General features: G+C 43.9%; 1 protein-coding gene and 1 non-coding gene across 2 annotated transcripts in view; both read left to right on the top strand.

The window, feature by feature from the left end:
- Positions 1-6809: 6809 nt before the first annotated feature.
- On the top strand, positions 6810-6916 carry LOC130015846 (U6 spliceosomal RNA). The gene has a single exon (XR_008791167.1). It is a non-coding gene; the product is annotated as a U6 spliceosomal RNA (small nuclear RNA).
- A 1429-nt stretch (positions 6917-8345) lies between these two features.
- The window catches only part of SLC22A15 (solute carrier family 22 member 15), a 96566-nt gene continuing 77758 nt past the window's right edge, over positions 8346-27153 (top strand). The window contains exon 1 of the mRNA XM_056106533.1: positions 8346-8432. Within this exon, the coding sequence (XP_055962508.1) occupies positions 8346-8432 (87 nt within the window). The remainder of the gene's footprint in view (positions 8433-27153) is intronic.

Here is a 27153-nt window from a genome sequence, read left to right as displayed (position 1 = left end):
TGATAAAATAGCTCCTTTAAGATAGGGGTGGGAGCTGAACAGTCATTTCCTTAAAGATGACATACAAAAGGTCAGTAGGCATATGAGAAAGTGTTCATCAGCACTGATTAGCAGGGAAATACAAATTGAAACAATACTGAGGTATTACCCCAAACCAGTGAGAATTGCAAACATCAAATAATCTGGAAATAGTCAGTGCTAGTAGGAATGTGGTGAAAAAGGAAAACTCATTCACTGTTGGTGGGAATGTCAACTGGTTTGATCTCTATGAAAGACAGTATGGCTAGTTCTCAAAAAGTTAAAACAGAATTACTATATAGCCGACTGATTCCAATCCTTATCATCTATCCCTAGAATACAAAAACACTACTTTAGAGATGGAGCAATAGTTCATCAAGCTGGAGCTCATATTATGCATGCTGAAGATCCAGGTTTAACTGCTGACATTACACAGTTCCCAAAGCACCACTAGGGACAACCCCTAACACAGAACCAAGAGTAGGCCCTGAGTAGTGCTGGATTATCTGGAGTGTTGCCAGATATGTCCCTAAAAGCCAAATAACCACCACCAACCAAAAAAAAAAAACCACTTTAATCTGTCTGTCTATCTATCTATCTATCTATCTATCTATCTATATGCACGCCTATGTTGATTTCAGTGCTACTTACAATAGTCAAGATCTGGAATCAACCCAAGCATTCAACAACAGATGAGTGGAATCAAAAGTTACAGTAATGAAAACAAACTCTGATACATGATCAATAGAACTCAAAAATGAAGAGGTTGGGGGTGGGATTATAGGGGGAAGAGTTGGTGGAAAGAATAGTGGGAAAATGGTGGAGGGATCTTGAACCACTGGTGGAGGACTTAGTGCATTAGGTCGGCAACTATAAAACAACTTAAATGCTGTTGTAAACAATGACACCTTTCTTAAACAAAGAAAGAAGATGAGGCATATATTCACCTTGGAATACTGCTCAACTGTAAGAAAAGATGAAATCTTATCTATTGCTACAATTCAGATGGAACTCTAAGTGTTAAATGGAGTTCAGAGGGAGAACAAGTGCCATATGATTTTACTCCCATGTGATATGTAAAGAAACAAAGCAGGGCAATGAATAGTGTTAAAGCAAACCTTTGGACTCTGTTAATAGAATTGACGGGGGTGGGGGGGGCTGCAGAGAAGAACAGATGGGGTGGAATAGAAGAGACATACAACAGAGGTAGGGGAATTGTCACACTTGGTGGTGGCGATAGTGCAGTAAATTTGGATGCCAAAAGCATGAACATTAGCTCTATCACTAACACTATCACCCCACTGTTCATCGATTCACTCGAGTGGGCTCAGTAATGTCTCTATTCGTCCCTGTCACATGCTAGTGTGGCCTGATGACATACTGGGGGTTCCTTCAGGATCAGGGGAATGAGGACCATTCATTGTTACTGTTTTTGACATATCGAGTACTCCACAGTTAGCTTGTCAGGCTCTGCCGTGCGGGCAGGATACTCTTGGTAGCTTTCCAGGCTCTCTGAGAGGGATGGAAGCTTTTGGGGCAGCCTCTAATCACCTTTACAGGCGTTCCTGGTCAGGCATATAGGTGGGTATGACACACTCAGTAGCCTGCCAGGTTTTCTGAGAGTGAGAACTAGAGACTAACAGGTCGCGTGGCCACATTTGTGCTTCCGGGAGCTTGGTTTTAGAGTCTCTGGATCCTGGCCATTGATGAGGTTACACGGCAGTTGGTGGGTGTAACTATCTAGCTACTGGAAGGTGGGGAATCTGGGTGGAGGAGGCCCAGTGCCGAACCGAGCAGGCTTGGAGATCTCAGCCCCGGGTTCTGCACACCTGGGTTCCTCTGCCAGTTCCTCATCCAAGTGTGTGGAGAGTGGTCTCAGCATGACTTTGGCTGGGTCCCAGAGGTCTTCAGCTGTCCGGGCTCTGCTCGGGACGAAGAGGGAAACTCAACCTGTCCTCCTCCAAGGGGCCCCAGTGAGGACAGCCAGGCACGGTGGCAGGAGACTCTGCCTTGTTCTCTTCTGGGAGCTTGGTTTTAGAGTCTATGTCTAAATGTTAGACTATATCATAGTCTTATGATAACATAATTTTATTATGTTAAGTATTCTGCTTTTATTGTTATGATACACCATGCTGGAGCGATAGCACAGCAGGTAGGGCGTTCGCCTTCCAAGCGGCCAACATGGCCGACCCAAGTTCGATTCCTCCGCCCCTCTCGGAGAGCCCGGCAAGCTACCGAGAGTATTCGATATGCCAGACACAGTAACAACAAAGTCTCCAATGGAGATGTTACTGGGCCCGCTCGAGCAAATCGACGATCAACGGGAGGGCCTTTACCTTTACCTTTACACCATGATAACATAATTCTTAAAGGTAATTTTAACTTTTGTTATATTATTATTATCATTTTATTATTACTTTAGCTTTTTGTGGTCACACCTAGTGATGCTCAGGGTTTACTCCTGGCTCAGCACTCAGGAATCACTCCTGGTGGTGTTTGGGAGACCTTATGGGATGCCAGGGGTCGAACCTACCCAGGCCATGTGCAAGTCAAATGCCTTACTTGCTGTATTATTGCTCCAGCCCCAAGGTGGGTTCAAAAACATTTAAAATTGGAGTTAAGACTCTTGCTACGTAAGTGACATCATATTTGTTTTAATATCCAACCAACTCAAGTGGGTCAGGCAGTTCCAACTCCTGGGGAACAGTGCAGCATTTGTCCTTACAAGGGCAAATTTTTCTCCGTACAATAGGGCTGGAGCGATAGCACAGCGGTAGGGCGTTTGCCTTGCACGCAGCCAACATGGCTGACCCGAGTTTGATTCCTCCACCCCTCTCGGAGGGGCAAGCTACCGAGAGTATCTCGCCCGCATGGCAGAGTCTGGCAAGCTCCCCGTGACGTATTCGATATGCCAGACACAGTAACAACAATGGAGACGTTACTGGGCCCGATCGAGCAAATCGATGATCAACGGGAGGGCCTTTACCTTTTACCTTTACAATACTGAATAATAACCTCAATTTTTTATCCTAAGAACATAGCAAATTCATCATTTTGGTCTGTAGTCCTACTTATGTAACTCTCTAAGAAAGGATAGTAACAATAGCAGTGACATTTTCACTGAATTTGGGCACCAATGAAAGAAAATGAATATCTTATATCTAAGTTTTTTTGCTTCTTGAGACAACAGGCAAAATTTGAATTCTAAGCAAGCAAAACATTCTACTATTTAAATTCGAGTGTAACTGATGGCCAGTTTTTCTCGTATTTTCTTTCCTTAAAATTTTAGATCTAACTCTAATCATATGGCTTTTGTTTTCTTACTCAGGTTTGGGACATGGAAATGACTAATTTCTCCATATCAAACATGTCTATTTTAGTGTTTTCTTCCTAGACAATTGTTCTAAATAATAGCTATTTAGAGGTCTTATCTGATCTGAGAAGACAGATAAGAAATAAGTCGACCTCATTGTTAATTCTATTTTCTTTTCCATTCCCTGACTTCTTTCAGTCTTCTTGTCTTTCTCCCAGGCATCTGTCCACTAAATCTTATCATTACTATTTTATCTGCTATATTCTATTAGCTTAATATTTCCAGAGATATTTATACTTTGGCTATCTTTATTAAGATACATTGTTGTGGCAAGCCATGCTGCATGAAGCTTTAGACAAAAGAAAAATAGTTTAAAAATACAAAATGAAATACAGTAACTGAGGGTATATTTAGACTGGTATACGCTGCTGATTTCCAAGGAATTGGAACAATACTTAGCATACATGACGTCTATTATCTTGCATACCAAATTTCAGCAGCCATCTGGGACACCAATTACCAATGAAGCAAAAGACATGACACAGTGGTTAGGTGTGGGAGTTTTGTAACAACAACAGAAAGATCATAATGATTATGTTTGCGTCCAAGCTTTGTATAGCCTAACAGATACAGCTGATATTTTCTTTTCTGTTTGTTGCCCAAAAAGTGTGATAGACACCTATTCTAAATATTTTATTTTTATTATCAAAAAATACACCCATATGTTCATTATTCCTGAGTTATAATAGAAGCATGAAAGTACTATATAAAATGATGGTAGAAAAGATTTAAGGAAAAGAAAAATGAGAGAATAGTCATATGGGGGAAATATGCTCTCAAAATGGAACTCTGCTAAGAGCCACAGATGCAATTCCTTGAACCTCAGGAGAGCTTAAATTAGACCAGCTCTTTCTTCAGAGCATGCTCAGAAGCTGTGGCGCTGACAGTAAATTAGGGCAGGGAAATCCAGCAGGGGCCTGGGTGGGTTAAGGGGGAAGGGCAGGATCTTAAAGGGGCAACTACCAATTTAAAACAGAAATGCTGGTAGGCCCATCATTTTTATAATGGGTCCTATAGTGGACCCACCCACCACCCTACTACCTTCTGTGTTCCTGTTGCAGTTAATACTTCCTCTATTTCCCCATCATTGAAACCAGGACATAGAGTCATTTCTGATTTCTCCTGCTTTTGCCTCTTCAAAGTGAAATCACTATCAGGTTTTGCAGATTGGACTTTAAATTTGACTTTACTTCTTTATTACTATTATTATTATTATCATTATTATCATGGTTTAACCCTCCCTCCAGCCCTCATTGGGTGCAACCTGAACCTTAGAGTAGAGTTTCAACGGGTGCTGTGCATTTTCCTGTCAAAGCAGCTTTTAGAAATCACACCAGCTTAAAACACTTCAATAACTCCCCTCACTTACACAGAAAAAGTACAAGTTGCTTAGTATTCGGTACCTGCCGGCTCTCTATCCCAAGATCTTGTTTCTAAAAGGTTGAACTTTCTGCTCTCACTTTTACCAATTGCTTCCCCAGACAGGGTGAACAGAGAAGAGGTTTGGGTCCATTTAAAATAACTAAGCTTTTAGGAAATAAGATGATCTAATACATATCTACTTAGCATTTACATTTAGTTATATACTACACAAAGTACGAACACATTTCTTACTCTTTCACATCATACAAAAAATATATATATATACCAAAAGCTTCTTTGAAAACGAGGCATCCTTACACTACCAGTATGGAAATGAACTTATGTCAAACATTTTAATTAATAAAAGAAGCAGTAAGATGCTAAAGAATGGCTTCTAAGACCAGTTAAGGAACCAGCTAATAAATCAGCTATTTCTAGAATAAAAAAGACAAAAGTGCTAAAATAAAATGGCTATATTAGAAACCATGTGAGTGAAAAGTTTTATAGAGCAATGGAATATTAAGATAATCTTTTCTAGATAATATAATCATATCTCTAGCACATAAAAATCTACAAATATACATGAAATTACAGTGTCTGAACTGTAGGGAATAGTTAATGGCAAAGTCAAATACAGGTAAATTTTCCTACTGAACTGAATGATCCTGTGCAACATGGACTTGAAAATCAATGCTGCTTTACTACGTTGAAAGAACTTGTAGTTCTCTTCTTGCTTTCTGGCTATTTTCAAGTGCAGGATAACTTTTTCCCCCTTCCTCCCTTCCTTCCTCCCTCCCTCCCTTCCTCCCTCCCTTCCTTCCCTCCCTCCCTCCCTCCTTCCTTAGCAGTGCTCAGGGCTTACTCCTGGCTCTGTGCTCAAGTATTATTTCTAACAGGGGTTCAGAGGACCATATGGGGTTCCAGGAATCAAACCCAGATTGGCCACGTGCAAAGTAAGTACCCTACCTGCTGTTCTATCACTCTGAACCTAGGATAACGTTTCTTAACAATGAAATTTTTTTTTGACATGACAAAAGTCACCTAATTAGCTTTCTAGAAGAAGACATCTTTTATGTCTACATTTTCTTTTCTTTTTCCTTTGGTTTTTGGCCACATCCGGCTGTGCTCAGACCTGACTCTTGACTCTGCACTCAGGGATCACTCACTCCTTGAAGGCTCTGGGGACCATGTAGGCCGCTGGTGATTGAACCCTGGTCAGCTGGGCACATGGCAAGTACCTGCCTGCTGTATCATCTCACCAGCTTGTATATCTGACATTTTCTCAGATAAAGCACATGTTGAACTGCACGCAGGTTCTTATGAGTTTGAAAAGAGAATAGAATGTCAAGTAAGTCCAAGCACTGTTGGAAAGTTCAGAGTAATGTGGATGTTCAAGTGTAAGAATGCCAGTGCCTTCTGTAGTTCCTTCTGCAGTAGAGAGGAAAGTGGGAACATTTTAGAATCCAAGAGATGACTTTGAAGACAGAAGAAAGATGGTAAACAAGAAACACCAAAAAAAATGGTAGAAATAATTCCAAACAGGACACTCACAATGAATACAAACAAATTTAACAGATCTCTTAAAAGACAGGCTGGAGGACTGGTCCATGGTTGGAAGCTTTCCACAAGTGAGGGTGGGGTAGGGAGCAGGAGAGCAGTAAGGACAGAGAAGGAATCTCTATGACAATGATAGTTGGAAATGATCACTCTGGACAAGAACTGAATGCTGAAAGAATGTAAAGGAAAATGCAGATAACCTTTACTACTGTGTTGCAAACCAGAATGCCCAAAAGGAGAAAGAGGGAGAGAGAAAGAATAGTGCCTGCCATAAAGGCAGGCTTAGGAGGTGGTGACAGGAGGGAAACTGAGGACATTGGTGGTTGGAATGTACCCTGGTGAAGCTATGGGTGTTGGAACATTGTATGACTGAAACCCAATCATGAACAACTTTGTAACTGATGGAGACTGTCAAACTGGATTTGGGGGGAAAATATCCTCCCTCTCCACACAGGCCTTGAACAGGAGGAAAATGGAAAGATGAAAATTTTAAAATTACGTGCTCGCTTCGGCAGCACATATGCAAAAATTGGAACCATACAGAGAAGATTAGCATGGCCGCTGCGCAATGATGCCACGCAAATTCGTGAATAGTTCCATATTTTTTCACTTATAAAAATTTTTAAAAAATTAAAATTACAAAGAAATTATTGACAACAAATCTTATGTAGAAACACTGATATTAAAATATAAATTAAGACCAAAAGCATTGAAAGAGAAAAGAGCTATTTTGATGCCGATGAAATGACTGATTCAATCAATACTCTTAAAAACTTATAAAAATTTGAAAAATAATAAGGGGCCATAGAGATAATACAGCAGGTAAGGTGCTTGCCTTGGAAGCTGGTGACCCAGGTTTGAACTCCAGCACCCCAAGTGGATCCCCAACCACTGCCAGAAGTGATCCCTGAGCATAGAGTCAGGGGTAAGCCCTGAGCACCAGCCAGGTATGGCCCCCAAACTAACAAACAAACATAGTAACTTTTAATAGTGAAAGGAAACTATTTTCTTCCCGTAGGTAGCGCTTCCTTATTGGTCAAAAAAGAAATTGTGATGTCATGGAATTTTGAAAACTAAAAGACAGTGAAAGTACAGCATGTCAAACTTGGGACAGAGCAAAGAAGTACTTACAGGGAAAGTCTCAAACATAGTTTCAAACATAATTGTTCTTAAGAAAGGAAGTTGAAATAAGCTAAACGTTCAAATCATGTGTACTTAGTCAAAAAAATTACAGAGCGACAAAAGTAAAAACAAGCAAACAGAAAAGACATAAAATTATATTAAAATTATATAATTATATTGAATAATTCTAGAATCCAGGAAATAGAAAAGCGAATTGTAGAAATAAAAAGAATAAAAACTGGTTTTTAAAAAAGACTAAAGTGCACGAGGGCCCTGGAGAGACTGGAAAGAATGAGATATAAATATTCTGAGAAAAGAAAAGTGGGGCCTGCACACGGTTCGTGGACGGCTTAAGAAATCCCTCCTGCTTCCCAGATGGGTGGTGGGGGGCGACAGTTCGCTTAGGGTTTAAGAAATCCCTCCTGCTTCCCAGTGGGGCGACCACGGCAGCCCCAGTCCCTGGCGCGTCCCCCGCCGTCCGAGGGTCAGGCTCCGCCTGGCTCCCTTCGCGCCCGTCCCGCCCTGCACAAGCACCTACTTGCACTTTGCAAATACGGAACTAGGATGTTTGCCAGCCTGGACGGGTCACAACGCCCGGGCGGGCAGAGCGGGAGAGCCCCGCGCTACGCACCCAGAGCGCGAACGGTGGCGCCGCCCGGCACCGCGCCCCCGTCCACGTCCCCAGCGCCCACCCCGGCCACGTCCCCGCGCCCGCCCCGGCCACGTCCTCCGGCCCCTGCCGGCCCCACCCGCCTCCGCGCCGCCCCCCCCCCGGCCCCGCCCGCCCCGCCGCCCCCCGGCCTAGTCCCCAGCCCCGCGCGCCCCGCCCGCCCGCGCCCCGCCCGCCCCGCCCGCCCCGCGCCCCGGCCCAGCGCCCCGGCCCAGCGCCCGCCCGCGCCCCGCCGCGCGCGCCATGGAGCTGGAGGAGGCTTTCCGGGCCGCGGGCGGGCTGGGCATCTACCAGGGCTACTTGTGCCTGCTGCTGGCCGTGCTGCTGCAGGTGAGTCCCGCCCGCGCGGGGGGCGCCGCCGGCCCGCGGGCTCCGTGTGCGTGTCCCCCTCCCCCTCCCCTTTCTCCCCGGGCCGGTCCGCCCCCCACGCTCCCCAGGGGAAGGAGCGTGTGTGTGTTGAGGGCGCGGGAGCGGGGTGTGTGTGTGGGGGGGGGGGGGACCGGGGGGGATTCCAAGCCTAGAAACGGGTCACTAAGGACTGCAGAGCCCCTTTGTTGTCCGTAGCTGCCTGCGGCAGTAAAGGAAACGTACCTGTCGCTCCCGCACCTCGGAATCTAGAACACAGGGACTCCCAGTGACCCATGGACTAAGGGGGCTTCACAGCGGCCTCCTCCAGCACCCACTGTTAACATCAGTTCCCGGGCTGGACGGGCCTCCCTCGCCCAAAGACTTTTTATGGGTCTTCCTACTCTTAAGTTCAGAGCTCAGAGCGCCTTCTGGTTGAGACTTCTGTAAACACAATAGTGACACCTAGGATGTGTGCTCATAGGAAGGTATTTCGTCTGGCTGTACAAAGTCTTTGAACCTGCTCATTCACGCCAACCGAAAGAGATTCCGTATGCAAAGGGTATGCAAAGGGTATAGAACGCCCTTAGAAGTATGCAAAGGGTATGGAACGCCCTTAGAACTACTCCTTCACTCGCAGAAATGCTTCATTTATTCAACTCTCCATATCAGACAAGCGTTTCATTCACAAATCCTTCATCAGTACCATTCTGTGTCAGTAGTTTTACTCATTCATCCAAGTTATTCTAGTGAGTGTTGATGGGCTGAGCATCACTAGCGCTAGTCTGTCTCCTTTCTGTCACTCTTGCTTACTGGTTGGGTGGGAAAGGTAGGCATTCAGGTAATTGCAAGTAATGTGTAATGAGTGTTTCTGAGGCAGAGACCAATGGTCATGATGTAATTACCAATGCACCAGTTACTTAAACCTTTCATGGGAGCCAGGGAGGGAACTCAAGTGGCAGAACACATGCCTGGTATACACTAGACCCTGAGTGCATGCTCCAGCACCACGTGACCCCTTGCCAGTACTACTGGTTTTGGCCCTTTGGTCTCCCCACCGCCCATCCCCACTTCTGCTACACTGCCAAAGGCATGGCCTTCATTATAAAAAGAAAAGATGGGGCCAGAGAGATAGGACAGCAGGCAGGGTATTTGCCTTGCATGGATTCTGTCTGTGGCACCCCATGTTGTCCCTTGAGTCCCCAGGAATGATCCTTGAGCATAGAGCCAGGACTAAGCCCTGAGTACCACTGATTGGTCAGTCGTTACCCTTTTATCTTCAAGTCTTCAAAAGTTTACTTGATTTTATCACCAGTCAGAAACAGCCCTGAAAATGTTGGACTGTTAGATGAAGTCAGTTTTTCTCTAGCCAAACAAATTCTCAGTTCACAAATATGCAGTATCCTGTACCTCCTTTTAAGTTTTTGATTTTAACTTTCAGTACATTTTCCCTGGGACTGGGGGGAAGTGCTCTTGCTAAATCCTAAGTAGTTACTGTTGAGAGAACAGAACTGGAGCTCTGAGGCCTGATGTTCCCTACTAATGCTACTTTCTTTTTTTTTTTTTAATCCTGTGTCCTAACCAAATGAGACTTTTTTTTTAGTTCTTATTTTTATTTAATTTTTTTATTTTATAAAGTAGTTCACAATATTTGATTACATTTAATATTCAAACACCAATCCCACCACCATTACACTTTCAAACACCAATCCCACCACCAATTACACCACCATATTTCGGATGTTTCTATCCCAAACCCCAATCCCTGCCCCAAACAGAACCAAAAAAATATATTTTGTATTGTTATGAAAAATCTGCTGATAAAGCTAGGAAAAAAGTATTCTTAGAGGAAAGAGTGCTCTAAGTGTCCACTAATATGTTGTTAAAGATTGAAACACTGTTACATGTTGTAACACTACTTCTTTGAGAAAGTTTTTCTTTTTCCCATTTCTTAGCAATAATTCCAGGAACATAACTCCCACAAGCAGTCCCACTTCCCATCCTTCCAGTCTACCTTCTTGTCTTGCATCATTACTTGCCTAGCCTGATGTTCACCCACCAGGGACAAATTTTCCTTGAGTGCCTTGAGTTGAAGACTTGTAAATGTCCTTACTTTTTTGTTTATAGTTGGCCCATGTGGTTTGAGTTTGGCAAAAAGAGCGAAGAGGCAGTGAGCAGGCTGATCACTGGTACTGCCATGGTAGCCCAGGTCTTCAGTGCCAGAGCGAAGGACTGTTTATGTTGGAAGTGTGGGATGACCAGTTTGCCTTGTGCCTCTGGAAGACACAGCGTAGTCCAGGCAGAAGCAAATCCTCAACCGTGGTTGTGAGAACTTAACTACTCTCTTGAGAAGGTGATTCAAATGGCCTAACACCTCTCAGTTAGGATTAGCGGAAGCCCCCAAGGCATCTTTACCAAGTATGTTGTGGGCAAGTTGTTTGGGTTCAGAGAACTGAACTACAGAGGGGAATGAATTGGGGTGCACTGCACAATTGTCTCTTGAGGCTGTCATCTTTCTTTGGGGGAGCATTTCCCACACGAAGAAGTGAGTTCTGTTCTTCTGGGGCAAAAGAAACTGGAAGGAGGTTAATGAATTTCCTTTTTGTGTGTGGGGTACACCTTTTTCGTACTCAGAGCTTACTCCTGGCTCGGGGGTCATTTCTGGAAGGACTCAGTTTGTAAAACTACACTATCTTTCTGGCCATTCTGGGACCATTATTTTTATTTCTAGAACAATTTTAACTCCTTTGCTTCAAATACATCCAAATTCAAATAAGAGAACAAATCACATTGCAAAAACTAAAGGTCTTTAGAGGAACTATTTTCTTACATTATTATTTATACCAGCATGTACATTCTTGCAAGTTACCTCAATGTCCACATAGGAGAATTGCTTTTCAATCCTTGGAAATATGATCTTTGGATTCCCCACAGTGTTCAACTTTCAGATGAATGATGAACAGATAAAAATTGTGTTCACTTCTCTTTAAGACAAAATGCAAATATCTATAAAATGTGGTTCTAAAATCCCTTTGCAAATAAAGAAAAAAGATAAAAAAGAAAAAAGATTGCCTTACATAAAAATGGTTATTATATAACATTTTTGGTCAGGCAGATAGTACAGGGGTTAACGCTCGTGGTTTGCATGCCAACACCCCAAGTTTGAATCCCTCTACTGCATCCATCCCCTGAGAACTTCCAGAGGTCACTCCTGAGCAAAAAGCCATGAATAGTCCCTCAGCACCACTGGGGTAAGAATTCCCAAATTCCTACTCCCCAAAATATATGTGCCTTTCTCAGGCCAGAGACCTTTGGGTTATTCAGGGAGGAGGGCGGTGGTCACACTGCTGTGTCCAGGGCTTCCTTCCTTTCTGTGCTCTGGGATCACTCATGGCTTGTCCTGGCAGTATGTGGGGACCATCTGGGATTGAATCTGAGTTGTCCACATGTAAGGCAAACCCATTACCTGTTCTCTTTGTGGTATTTCAGAATGATAACATCTGTTAATTCCTCTTTCCATTTAATTTTTATTTTTTTGCAGTGACTGTACCCAGCTGGGCTCAGGACTTTCTCCTGGTTCTGGGCTCAGGGGTCACTCCTGGCTTTGTGGTGCCAGGGATTGAACATGGTTCTACTGAATGCAAGGCAAACACTTTACCCACTGTACTATTTACCATCTCCTCTCCCTTCCTTCGTTTTCTGATTGGGAATCAGATAGTGAAGGCCATCAGTGCTGGTTTGTGTCTGTGTATGTGTGTCCTTGCTTGTTAGACTGCCAAGAGGACAAACAATTCTCTGTTTATAAATCCCTCTAGACTCTGTGCAAAGGGCCTCTTCTTTATTTAAAGTCACAGGCTCTGCTTCCCCCTTTCCCCTGGCATCATGAATCACAGTTATAGCAGAATTTGAACCAAATTAAAACATGTTACAAGAACATGTAATCTGTAACAAACATTAATTTCACCTACGTTGTGGTGAAGCCTGGCTGGGGTGCGGATGCTTTTGTTCTGGAATGCAAACCATTCATTTAGGCAAGCCCCTCTTAGTCCTAGCCTCTTTCCCAGATGCTAGAGCTGTCATCTCCTCTACATAGTAGATGCCTTTTTCTGGCATTTCGAGTGAGATGGTTGAGCAGGTATTTAGCAGAAGAGGCAACAATAGTAGTCAACATAAGAGAGGTGTCTGCTTTCTGTGGTCATCTGGAAAAGGCATGTTCAAATAACTATGAAACATTTCACACTTATTAAATGAGCAAATGGGCTGGAGCGATAGTACAATGGGTAGGGCGTTTGCCTTGCATGCAGCCAACATGGCTGACCCAAGTTCGATTCCTCCGCCCCTCTCGGAGAGCCCGGCAAGCTACAAAGAGTATCTCGCCCGCACGGCAAAGCCTGGCAAGCTACCCGTGACGTATTGGATATGCCAAACACAGTAACGAGTCTCACAATGTTACTGGGCCCATTTGAGCAAATCGATGAACAATGGGAGGACAGTGACAGTGAAATGAGCAAACATTAAGCAACCTAACAGTTACCAGTGTGATGAAAAGAGAAGGCTAGAACTGCTCCATTTAGAAAACAACTTGGTACCATCTAGTAAGGTGAAAGCCCAGCTTTGGTCTCCCAGCTGTTGTCCCATGAAGTGTCTCTTAAGCATGTGCACCGGGAGCTGCATACAGGATGTTTATTGCAGCACTCTTTATGACAAAAGGGATAAAGGACTTCTGAGGGGCTGGGCCACACTAAAGTGTGGAATGAATGTCCGAACCCTGACAGGTACAATAAGCAAACTCAGTCTAGACACAGCTACTTATGTCACCTGTAAAATACAATGTTAAATGAAAAAAAAATAGTGATCTATGATATGCAGTGTGATATATACTTTGATTTCAAAATCGAAAACCATGTAAACTGCAGTTTTAATGCAGTGGTTTATGAATACATAAGAGCAATGTGAAAATATAAACACATGGAGGATTATGTCCCACACCTTGTCCCAAAGATTTTTGCTTCTTATGTGTATTGGGCGGGGGGCTGTTTGTGTAGGGGAAAGGGTTAAAATATAAAGATCTTCTTTGTATTTAAAAATCTGAAGCAAATATGACAACATGTTACTTGCTCCTTCTGGTTCATGAATATTTATTTGTTTTGCTCTTCTTTGCAAATTTTAATGTAAAAACAAAAGAAACATGATGGGGCAAGAGAGAGAGTTACAGTGAGTAGGGGGGGTTGCCTTGAGCTCAGCTGTCCTGGGCTCAATCCCTGGCACCATATATGGTCCGTGAAGACCTGCTAGGAGTGATCACTGAGTGCAGAGGGAGGAGTATGTCCTGAGCGCTACCACATGTAAACCAAAAACAAAAATAAAAAAGAGGAAAAAGAAACATGGGAAGGAGAATCTGTGTCTGGGAGAGAATGCTACAGATCACTATATGATTCACTCTGTTTAACCATTATGATTGTGGCCGGTGGCCATTGAATCTAGGTGGACAGCATACAGTCGGTCTAGTTCAGTTGGTTTATTCAGCTTTGTTTAGGATGCTGCCATAGAAAATCTCTTCCCTGTGCTTTGCATTTGTCACCATTCCCCACAATCCCCAGGAGATTTATATCAAGATTGAATTTTGAGGTGGGGGGGAATGTAGCTTTGGCCATACCCAGTGATGCGCAGGACTTGCTCCTGACTCTGTGCTGAGAGATCACTCCTGGCAGAGCTTGGAGAACCCTATGTAGTGCAGGAAATTTGAACTGGAGCTGTTGCATGCAAGGTGAGTGCATTAACCCCTGTACTGCCTCTCCAGTGTTAGACTCGTCCACAGTTATACGAGATGCCGATCTTTCAATTCTTCAACCATATTAATGTTTGTGCCACCAATAGCTAAGACCAGCCCAAGGAGATTCTTTCCATTCCGGAGAATGTCTCATTGATGAGACCCTGTAGCATAAGTAAAAACTTCTCTATCACAGCACTGAAACCTGTGACCATCTACTAAGACACATGCCAGCTGAAGCAAATTGAGTTCTCACATGCAGCTGTGTCAGAGAGCCTGGAGCTTGGGTCTCCTGAGAGGTTCCAGGGAGTCTGGAGGAAACTTTTGCTAGTGTTCCTCAAGCAGTTTAGATGAGTAAGATACCAAGGTGAGACACTTTAGCTACTCTTGTCCCCAGTGCTCCTTCAGGAAAGCTTTTATGGTCCATAGACAGACAGTGCCCCCTGGCGGAAAGCTGAGAAAGTTGCAAGTCTCAGCCCCTCACATTTCTATTCAGGAAACACAAGAGATGAAGATTATTTGGCCTCACGTTTAATGGCAATGTGTCAGTGTTGACTTTGAAGTTTTAAGAAAACCAGTTGGGATCCTCAGCATGGTCATAGATTGCCTTGGGAGAAAGAGCCATCACATCCAAAGACAGAAGACAAACAGCTCAGGAACTCACTCTGACTTGACCAAGGTGTCGACAGAAACTGCTTTCCTGCATGTGTCTGGGCCTTACCCCAAATGGTATAAGGTGACTGTAAGGAAAAGAGCACAGGGAGTATCATCACCAGGAATCCTACCACCCCAAAGTGAAAATCATACTCACATTCTGTTGTATCTCTCTGCAGACTGTTCATTATACAAGTATATACACTTTGGGGGCAGAGATTTCTATTTCTATATGATTTTGTCTTAATCTTGTGGCTGCCTTGAAATGCTCATAAACAAATACACTTTTTATATAGTGCTATCCTGTAGCACCTGCTCCCATATAGACTGTAGCACTGCACTATAGAACTGTCCTCCCGTTGTTCATTGATTTGCTCGAGCAGGCACCAGTAACGTCTCCATTGTGAGACTTGTTGTTACTGTTTTTGCATATTGAATACGCCACAGGGAACTTGCCAGGCTCTGCTGGGCAGGCGGGATACTCTTGGTAGCTTGACAGGCTCTCCTAGAGAGATGGAGGAATCGAGCCCAGGTTGGCCGCATGCGAGGTAAATGCCCTACCCACTGTGCTATCGCTCCAGCCCATATAGACTGTACCTTGATTTAATGATTTAGTTCTCTGTGCGTGATTTGGATTTCTGCCCCTCCTGTGGGTTACTCTGCGACCTGGCCTTCACTTATCACAAGTGATTGCTGTCCTTCCTGTGCACATTACCCCAGCCTCCACTCCTTTCATGCTCCCCAAACACTTTGTTCCCACTTTATGGATGAATTGGAGGTCTCTATTTCATCCGTATTGACCCTTTTTATATTGCTGTTTACTGTGTATGATGCAAACTCTGGAGATCCATCATCTTCTTTTTCTTCAATGATAATTTTCACCAGTCATGTTTCTTTGCTGTGTCAAAGCGGAAGACACATCTTTCTACTGTTTGCAAGAACTACTCCTTAGTTTTCTTCTTGGTTTGTTACTCCCGTTATTTCTAATTGCCCATCTTTCTGCATTCTTTGCTGCCCTAAAGAATGGCTTGCAAGATAGATTGAAGTACTATGTGGAAATAGTATTAAAGAACATTCATTTCTCATAAAGAGGTTGATTATTCCCTTTTCAATTCTTTGCAATCCTTCTCTTTGTCTGAAATGAAAATTTCAGGGCTGAAGAGATAGTTCAGTGGGTAGGACACTTGCCTTATGCTTAACTGGTCAAGGTTTGCTTCCCAGCACCACGTATGTCCCTCACGAACCACTAGGAGTAAGCCCTTAGCAGTTCTGGGTGTGGCCCCCAAACAAAAAAATAAACAGAATGAAAAGGAAGTTTCATTTGATGCTAGTAATGTTCAAAACATTTGCAAATATTTTCATTTTAACTAAGTGAGTGAACTAAAGTTCAGAAGTTGGCAGAAAACATTGTCTGGTTAGAAGTGAATGTTCTCATTATTAAATTTCTTTTAAAAATTCTTACCTTATTTTTTGTTTGTGGTATTTTTATTGTTGTTGTTTTTTGGTTTGGGGGGTGGTGCTCAGGGGTGATTCCTAGCTCTCCACTCAGTAATCACTCCTTGTGGTATTTGAGGGATCATATGGGATACAGGGGTTCAAATCTGAGTCAGTCACATGTAAGGTAAGCACTGTACAGACTGTACTATCTCTCCAGCCCCCTAAAAATACTCTTTCTTTTTAAATTTATTTGTCTTTTGGGCCACATTTTGCTGTGCTCAGGGCTTGCTCCTGGCTCCTAGCTCAAGAATCACTCCTGGTGGGCTCAGGGAACCCTATGGGATGTTGGGGATTGAACTCCGGTTGACCATTTGTGGCAGGCCCCTGACCCTATCTCTCTGACCCCTAAAACTTCTTTCTAAATTCTCAGATTTAGAAATGAACTACATAGACTATCAAACTTAACCTGCATCTACTTTCAGATTTCATAAATGCCCATAGTTTACTGTATATTTAAAGGTTATGTCAGCTCAGTAAGAGAAGCAGCAAACAGAAGTCTTGGGGTGCATGTGTCACATGTGTGTTTATCACTTATATGCCTCTTGTCTCATGTGTAACTGGGAGTGATTGGTTTTGGGGTAGAACCAATCTCCATCCTGGGAGAGGTGCCAAAGCCACAGGGAGGCTGGTATCTCTGTGCCTGTATCAGTGTCTGCAGTGCCCAGGATGGGCACCTGGAAGAAGGGGGTGGGGTTGGGAATGTGTCGGAATTGACCAGAATCTGTGCCATTCTCACAGTAATCAACCTTGGGGGAAGCAAAGACCTTTCCTCATGGAATTCACTGCGTGTCTGGCCCAGGAGTCAGAGAAGCTGAAGGAGCATCCCAGGAAAGGCGGGCAATGCAGAGCCCAGGTGCAGTGCAACCTCCATACACGATCCCGCAGAGATGGGCTTCTGTGTGTGTACGGCCCAGAAGCAGCTGTCCAGGCCTTTACCACATCTAGTACAAATTGTCCTTGGCTGCTGTACCCTGCAGACATCCTGGCCCCCCCAATATCTCTTCTCACATATCCAACTCTTCTCACATATCCAAGTAAAAACCCGACATCATTTCTTCTTCTTCTTCTTCTTCTTCTTCTTCTTCTTCTTCTTCTTCTTCTTCTTCTTCTTCTTCTTCTTCTTCTTCTTCTTCTCCTCCTCCTCCTCCTCCTCCTCCTCCTCCTCCTCCTCCTCCTCCTCCTCCTTCCTCCTCCTTCCTCCTCCTTCCTCCTCCTTCCTCCTTCTTCCTCCTTCCTCCTCCTCCTCCTCCCTCCTCCCTCCTCCCTCCTCCCTCCTCCCTCCTCCTGTGCTCAGGGCTTACTTCTGCTCAGAGATCACTTCTGGTAGGACTCTGAGGACCATATAGAGTGCTGGGGATTGAGCCAGTGTCAGCTGTGTGCAGGGCAGATGCCCTGCCCACTGTATTATTGCTCTTATCTCCTGTTTATTTTATTTCTTTAAATACTTACATTTCTGTTTGTTGACCATTCACAGACATGCCTTGGGGGTCTCCCTGTTCTGTGCTCAGGGTCAGTACGGGTGGGACTTGGGGGTAGTACCAGGGATTGAACCTAGGTTTCCCACTTCTGCTCCAGCCCTTTTCACTCTCTCTCCAATCCCACTGTTATATTTTTATTTTTTGGAATGAAAGGTTTGTTTGGGTCAAACCCCATGGTCCTCAGGGGCTGCTCCTACCTCTGTGCTCAGGATTGACCCCTTGGCAGTTCTCAGGCATCCACATGTGGTTCTAGGATTCGAATCAAATCGGATCAGTTTTTAGCTCCTGTACTATCTGACCCACCACTGTTGATTTTAATAGGTTCTTCTGGCAGGACATAGCTATATTGATAGAACATCTTATTTCTCTATCAATTTAAGTTAAACATTTTGAACCAATCTTAAAGAATACAAATAAGTAAATAACATAAGACTGACAATGGGTATTTCTGAAACTCAGAAGAGGCTCTTGGATGACTAGTTTGGGAGAAGCTGACCTGGCTCTCTAATTCTTCACAGAACCCTGAACATGCATTCTTTTTTTTCCTGATGCTGATTAGACTTTTCATCTTAAAATATTCCCCCCCACACTATTTGGCTGGTGGGGGGTGGGTTGGGCCTGAGGGTCATTCCCAGCAGTTGCCAGCTATAGGCAGGGTCACCAACTAGCTATGATTCTTTGGGGCCAGAGGGGCTATGCTCAGGGGAGCTTGAGTGGTTGTGGGGTGCTGAGGATTACCTGCAAGCCTTGTTCTCTGCCAGTTAGCTGCACCCCCATGCTTTGAGCTGGACAATGAAGCGTGAGTTTAGAGAAAAATGGGAAGATCATTTTGGGTGTCCATAGAAGGTTGGAAGGTGGGAGAGGGCCACCAAAACCCTGTCTGGACCAGAGCCACTGGATGTTTGTAAGAAAGGCAAGATCAGGGACTGGAGTAGGACAGTACAGTGGGAAGGGTACTTGTCTTGCACATATGTGATCCAGGTTTCATCCCTGGCATGCCATATGATCCCTAAGTCTCACCAGGAGGGATCTCTAGGCAGAGCCAGGAGTAAGCCCTGAGCCCTACTGGGTATAGCTCCAAAACAAAACAAGTGCAGGCTCAGTTCTGGGTCAGCCAGGATGGTGGTCGCTGGACACAGGCGGTGTTGCTGTGTACTGACTGCCTGGTGATGTGCAGTTGAGTCTCAGCTACTGGCAGAGCAGTTGGACCCCAGGTTAAGATACTTAGCAATGAAGGATTTAGACTCATATCCACTAACTAGTGTCCAGTCCTCTGGCAAAAAAAAAAAAAAAAAGACAGACAAACATGAATTTCAGAGGGGTTTAGATTTTGTTCAAAGTTTCTTAGAGCTGGATTTTTCCAGATCCATCTGCTTTTCATACTGTGCAATGAATATGTCATGTTTGGGGAATTGAATCGTCCCAGCCAGAAAGTTTGATTGAGGATAAGTTGACAGTTGGGCTCTGTGGTCCAGATCTGGAAGCTAGGAAATTGATCTCATGGCCATTCAGATATTTGGACCAGAAGCCTTTCATGAAAGGAGGGTTACTGAACTCTTGGTGTAATGTAGCTGTAATAGGGCTGGGAAGAAATTTGACTAGAACGTGATAATAAGATGTTCTAAGCACAAGAAGTTGGTATGTGGTATGACTCACCCAATAAATATTTTTTGAAAACCCACTTTTGACTTCATACAGGGCATTTGCTCCTGCTTTTATTCTGTGGTCCGGTTTTTACACTGCTTTCGGGCTGAGTCTGTGAGGTAATTGAGTGCTAAGTGCATAAAAGACTAACAGTAATGACATCCATAAAATCATCTTTGACACCCCCCTGCTTTTGCCTCTGCTAAGAGCTCTGACTCTAAAGTGAGGTGGTTCCTAGTCTCACCTGGCTTTGCCATTAGTGTCTCACAGACTCACTGAATGAGTCTCTACAGCTTGTTCTTTTCCTCTTTTACAACATCGAACTCCACTGACAATGACTTCACAACACAGAATGGTGCGATGAGATCATTTATGGGAGGTCTTGGGTTTCCTGCGTATGATAAAAGCTTCTATAATGCTTTTTGTAGAAAGTCACTTTCCAAACCTCCACTTTTTAAAACTTTCGCAATTGCAACCTTGTGGTACCTTTTAGTCATTTTTGAATTATAATTACATTGAAATGTGTGTGTGGGGGGAGTGGGGGGTGGGATTCGAGCCATCTATGGAGCTGTTCTCCTTCCCTGGAGGTAGAGCACAAGAGAAGATAATAATGTGCTTGGGATGTTGTCGGTCCCTATCTGAGGGGATGGATGGTGGCTTCTGACTGTGACTTGAGGGCCCATCTGCTGACAAGTGCAATTCATTAGACAAGAACATGTGGGTGAGTGTGTATGAGGTGGGTATGGAGAAGCAACAGAGGGAAGAACCCATGTCCTCTGGGGAAAGAAGCTGGATGTGAGTGGGGTGACATTTTCATAGCTGAAGAAGGAAGATGGAGGCAATCCCTTTGGGTCTCTCTCTGCACCAGGGCTTAATATTAGACCATCTTTGGCTTCTTGGCAATGTGTCAGCAGTTCAGGAGACTCTGGCATAGAGGGCCTGCCTGTCGGTGTGAAGCACTGCCGTGCTGAGGATCTATTTGGACCCCCTCTCGTGGCATTTATCACACAGTATTGGAGCCATCTGCCTGCTCAGCCTTCTGTTAGCAATGCCAAGTCGGCTGTGTGTGTCCGAGAAGACTAGCAGGTTGATACAAGCTGGTGCAGGCTGGTACTACCTAGCAGAGGGAGGCTTCCGAGATTCTAGTGAGGAATTTCTGCTTAAGTCTGTGTGTGCGCGCGTGCGTGCGTGTGTGTGTGTGTGTGTGTGTGTGTGTGAGAGAGAGAGAGAGAGAGAGAGAGAGGAGGTGAGAAAGAAATTTGGAAAGTGTTTATTCAGCCTACAGACTGCTAGAATTCATACTGATAACACTGGTTTATCAGGCTTTGTTGCTGCCTTATGGATAAGGGGGATGTACCACCACTACTGCTATGTTTTTTCCCCACAAAAGCCATACCTGATGCTGCCAGGTGAGCCCTGGGACCCTTTGTTGATGCCGAGTCCCTGTAGTGTTGTGGGTTTGTGGAACCACCTGGTGCAGGGGATAGTACTCAGCACCTCAAATATGCTCACCTGTGTTCTGTTTCTTGAACCCCATCCCTGACCCCTCCTCTTTATTTTTGAACCCCTTCCTACGCCAAGAATGGTGGCTTCCCTAATAAACATCATGGATTGTCTCCCGCCACCAGAGGAGCCATTGCGGTTCCTCTCTGTCTAGAATATTGTATCCGAACAGTCTGGATGTGTTCTACGTATCAGTGTATGTTTAATGAGTACTTGGAATAGTGCCTGGGACATAGTATGTGTTATAGAAATTTTTATTAATATCTCATTCTAACCGGGATTCACTTGCTGAGTGTGTGCTTTGAGTCCTGAGTTACTTGCTTTGGCAGCCCAAAGGTGAATCAGGTATCAACTTTGTCACTGGGGAGAGTTTATACCTATAGGAAAAATAAGCAAACACATAGATAAATAATGCGGTGAAGAAAAGGTGCTTTAAGAAAGGTCTAGATTTCCCAGCAATACCACTCCTGGGGATATATCCCAGAGAGTCAAAAAAGTACAGTAGAAATGACATCTGTACTTCTGTGTTCATTGCTGCACTGTTCAGAATAGCCAAAATTTGGAAAAAACCTGAGTGCCCAAGAACAGATGACTGGTTAAAGAAACTTTGGTACATCTACACAATGGAATACTATGCATCTGTTAGAAAAGATGAAGTCATGAAATTTACATACAAGTGGTTCTACATGGGAAGTACCATGCTAAGTGAAATGAGCCAGAAAGAGGGGGACAGTCATAGAAAGACTGCACTTGTCTGGGGAATATAAAGTAACAGAATGGGAGTCTAATACCCAAGAGTAGTTGAGATAAGTACCAGGAGGACTGCTCCATTGCTTGGAAGCTGGTAGCACATGCTGGGGGAAAAGGCAGCTCAGATAGAGAAGGGAACACCAAGTAAAGGATGTTTGGAAGATTTGCTTGGGATGCAAGATGCGTGCTAAAAGTAGACTATAGATGGAACATGATGGCTACTCAATACCTCTATTACAAACTACAACATTCTAAAGGAAAGAGAGAGCAAAAGGGAATGCCCTGCCACAGAGGTAGGGTGGGGGGATGGGGTGGAGGGTGGGAGGGCTACTGGGATCATTGGTGGTGGAGAATGGGGGGTACTGTTGGAGGGATGGGTACTCGATCATTATACAACTATAGCCCAAGCACGAAAGTTTGTAGGTCTACAACTGTACCTCATGGTGTTTCATTAATAAAAAAAAAGAAAGAAAGAAAGAAAAAGAAAGGTCTAGATTATAGGTTTTCAAACGTGTTTGACTTACTGACTTCAGAAAAAAAATCACCTTTTTTGTGAATTAATAAAGTGGCCCCAGTTGCTCTCATGACTCTTACCCCCTCTCCCCCACATTGGTACAGCGCTCCTGCTAAAGCTCTTTAGGAGCTTTGGAGGAAGGAGGAGCTTGTTGACTTTCTGTAGGAGGTGGCATCTGTCTTGCATCCTGGAGGATAGTCGCAGCAGGAGAAACTACCTTGCAGGTGAAGTGAATGACAGGAACAAAAGCATTTGGAGAGAAAACAAAACCAGGAGGTCCTGCCCCTTTGAAGACAGTGTGTTCACCAGAACATCAGTTTTATATCGGCTGAATTTCTTTTGAGTTTTGGGCCACATCCAATGATTCTTAGGAACAGTTAGTTACTCCTGGCTATGCACTCAAGAATCACTCCTCATGGTGTTCAGAAGACTAGATGGAATACTAGGGATTGGACCCAGATTGGCTGTGTGCAAGGCAAGAACCCTACTCACTGTACTATTTCTCTGGCCCCTACAAAGTAACTTATAGTTAGGTGTTAAGCACGCTGTGTTCCGGTACCAATCCCACCACGAGAGTCTTCTTCCCTCCTCTAGGATTCTCAGGCTCTGCCCTCCCATTCCATCCCAGTCTGCCACCTTGATAGGCACATTTTTCAGTTAGGTTGTTGAAGTTTAGATCTCTTGTTTCCAGTGTTGTTGACTCTGTGGTTTGAATATTTGCTATTAAGGTTTTATTTCTACAAACTAACTGCCTCCTTTTCTAAAACTTCCTTTACAGTATGCAAAATAGGGGCCAGGAAGCTGATAATAATCTAAAAACATGTTTTCCTGTGCGTTTTGTAATAAATTGTCCAGCCACACTGACCTGTGGCAGCTTTGTACATCCAAGAGAGCCATCGTCATTTGACTTGAAATAGATTGGGGTTGCCTTGGACCCTTCCAGTCTTAGACAGAGTGGAAAAATCACAGCTTGAATTTTACATTAGTTTTCACTTATTACACACACACACACACACACACACACACAATGTCATGACTTCTTTTCTCTTTCCTTGACAATAATTTCATCATCTACTAGTGATAAATTACTCTGCCTTTGGCTCTTTAGCTTATCTGCTTGGCAGCTGAATATATCCCTACACTGTGGTGTGGAAGGGGCTGGGAGGTGTTGATGAATAAAGATGGCAGAGCTCTTGGCAAATCCTTCTACTTTTGGTGCCCTGGTCAGCTCATCCATTTAGTAGGGGAATTTTTATATGCTGTTGAGAAATCAGGTGCTACACAATATTTACCTCTTTACTTATTTATTGACTGGTTTATTTGTTGCAATAGCCACCCCTTGGGGCCTTATTCTGCCCGGTGTTGCTGGTCTCATAAAACAATGGAGCTTTGAGAGCAGCACCAGGAGGATTACTCCATAACTTAGAGGCCAGCCGGGTATCCTAGAGGAAAGGGCAGTTCAGATAGAGAAGGGAGCACCAAATAAAGGATGTTTGGAGGATCCTCCCAGGAGGGGAGATGCATGTCGAAAGTAGACTATGGAGTGAACATGTTTGCCACTCAATGCCTCTTTTGCAGACCACAACACCCAAAAGGAGAGAGAGAACACAGGGGATTGCCCTGCCACAGAGACAGGGGGGGATGGGGGGATGGGGGTGGGAGGGATATTATCCATGGTGGTGGAAAATGGGCACTGGTGGAGGGATGGGTATCTGATCATTGTATAATTGAAACCAAAGCACAAAAAATTGTAAATCTACAACTGTAAAAAAAAATAAAATAAAATAAAGGGAAAAAAAACCCAATGGAGCTCAGTGCTAGAGGGTCACTCTTGGCTCTGCTTGGTGTTAATGTGTTACCAGCAGTTGAACTGCAGGCCTCACTCATGCTGAGCATGTGCTGTACCATTGGAGTGCTCCCTTAGTTACTTTTTGTTTTTGTTTTTAAGACTAATTAATACTCAGGACTTACTCCTGATTTGGTACTCAGAGATCACTCCCGGTGGTGCTCTGGGGACTATATGGGATGCTGGGGACTGAACCCAGGTCACCTGCATGCTAGGCAGGTATCCTACTTGCTGTATCTCTCCACCACCAAGTTCTTAAACAATTATTCTATGAAGTCATTTTAATACATCAGGTCCTAAATTTATAGAATTTCTTTTTAATTTTATTGAATCACCTTGAGAAAATTACAAGCTTTCATGTTTGGGTTACAGTCACACAATGATCAAACACCCATTCCTCCATCAGTGCACATTCCCCCACCACCAATCTCCCCAGTATACCCCCCCTTCCCATCCTCCCCCTACCTCCATGACAGACAATATTCCCCATACTCTCTCTCTACTTTTGGGCATTATGGTTGCAATACAGACACTGAGAGGTCATCATATTTGGTCCATTATCTACTTTCAGCACACATTTCCCATCCCAAGCGATTCCTTCAGCCATCATTTTCTTAGTGATCCCTTCTCTGTTCTAGCTGCCTTCTCCCCTCTGCTCATGAGGCAGGCTTCTAGCTATGGGGTAATCCTCCTGGCCCTTGTACCTACTGTCTTTGGGTGTCGGCCTCATGTTATGTTATTCTATACTCCACAAATGAGCATCTGTATCTACATGTTCATTGCAGCACTGTTCACAATAGCCAAAATCTGGAAGTAACCAAAGTGCCCTAGAATAGATTACTGGTTAAAGAAACTTTGTTACATCTACACAGTGGAACACTATGCAGCTGTTTTGAGAGATGAAGTCATGAAATTTGCTTATAAATGGATAGAAATGGAAATTATCATGCTAAGTGAAATGAGTCAGAAAGAGAGTGACAGATTTATAGGAATTTTTAAAAATAAGATGTAACAGTGTAACAGATTAATCCTATATTTTCTTAATACTTTTTTAGGGGTAGAGGGAATATAGCTGGTGGTGCTCAGGGCTTACTCCTGGCTCTCTCACCAGGGATCATTGATGTTGGGCTTGGAGAACCACATAAGGTGCTGGGGATCGAAATCAGGTCTGCCGGCTGTTGCAAGACAGGTACCTTATCCACTGTACTTCACTCCAAGCCCTTCTTCATATATATTTTATATATATATATATATACACACAAGTTTTTTATTTTTTATTTTTATTAGTGAGACATCATGAGGTACAGTTGTAGACTTACAAATTTTTGTGCTTGGGTTTCAATTATACAATGATCAAATACCCATCCCTCCACCAGTGCCAATTTCCCACCACCATGGATCCCAGTATCCCTCCCACCCCCCCCATCCCCCCCATCCCACCCTGCCTCTGTGGCAGGGCATTCCCTTTTGTTCTCTCTCTCTCTCTTATTGGGTGTTGTGGTTTGCAAAAGAGGCAATGGGTGACAATCATGTTTGGTCTATACTCTACTTTCAGCATACTTCTCCCACCCCTGGAGGATCCTCCCAACACCCTTTATTTGGTGCTCCCTTCTCTATCTGAGCTCCCTTTTCCCCTAGCATGTGTGGCTGGCCTCCAAGCCATGGAGTAAAATTCCTGGTACTAATCTCAGCCATTCTTGGGTGTTAAGCTTGAAATAATCCTCCTGCCATGAATGCTACTATTACCTGACCTGAAATGAATGCCTAGATCTCAACTGTGACTGAGTGTGAAGCCTGGTTGGTGACAGCAGCAAAAGTAATCAGCAGATTTTGAATCAATCAAGTGAAATATCTCTTCTTAGGAGAAACAATGTTTAGATTAAGCAATGACTATAGCTAAAATTATAAAATGAAAAATTATTTTAAAAAATGGGTCTGGGAATATATTCCGAGGGTGCAAAAAAGCACAGTAGAAATGACATCGGCACCTGTATGTTCATTGCAGCACTGTTCACAATAGCCAAAATCTGGAAACAAGCCAAGTGCCCGACAACAGATGACTGGTTAAAGAAACTTTGGTACATCTACACGATGGAACACTATGCAGCTGTTACGAAAGATGAAGTTATGAAATTTGCTTATAAGTGGATGGACATGGAGAGTATCATGCTAAGTTAAATGAGCCAGAAAGAGAGGAACAGACATAGAAGGACTGCACTCATTTGTGGGGTGTAAAATAACAAAACATGACTGACACCCAAGGACAATAGACACAAGGGCTAGGAAGTTTGCTCCATAGTTGGAAGCCTGTCTCATGAGCCGGGGGAGAAGGCAGCTGGGATAGAGAAGGGATCACTAAGTCATTGATGGTTGGAGAGATCACTCAGGATGGAAGATGTGTGCTGAACGTAGATTAAGGACCAAATGTGATAATCTCTCATTATCTGTATTGCAAACCATAATGCTCAAAAGTAGATAGAGAGTATGGGGGAAATTGTTTGCCATAGATGCAGGGGGAGGGTTGGAAAGGGGGGTATACTGGGGACATTGGTGATGGGGAATGTGCACTGGTGGAGGGATGGCTGCGTGTTTGATCATACTTGTATGGATGTTACTCAAACATGAAAGCTTGTAACTATCTCATGGTGATTCAATAAAATTAAATAAATAAATAAAATTTTAAAAAGTTAAAATGAATGCTTGTACCTGGGATTTTTTAATCTCTAATTTTTTTTAAGTTGTATACTATATTTATGAAAATAGGGAGTAGACAGTATGGAAGAGTGGTGAGCCCTTGACTTTGGACTACAGAGTTTGATTACCAAGCAGTCCATCCAAGTTGCAGCAAATCATACGACTTCATTGTCCCTTGCAGTCACATAGTGAAATGCTGGTTCTTAAAATCAGAGTCTATCCAGGCCCCATGGCAGTGGCAGGGACTGGCCAGTCCTTCCTGTCTCTCTGCCCCCTCATCATCCTGACTGTCATGCCCACGAATTGTCTCTGGATGCCATTAATGGCCTTGATCCAGAGACTCACAAATGAATCTC

This window comes from Sorex fumeus, unplaced genomic scaffold (assembly GCF_029834395.1).
Source record: "Sorex fumeus unplaced genomic scaffold, SorFum_2.1 ptg000131l, whole genome shotgun sequence".
In the NCBI taxonomy this organism is placed as follows: Eukaryota; Metazoa; Chordata; class Mammalia; order Eulipotyphla; family Soricidae; genus Sorex; species Sorex fumeus.
This window is presented reverse-complemented; position numbering and strand designations above follow the sequence as displayed.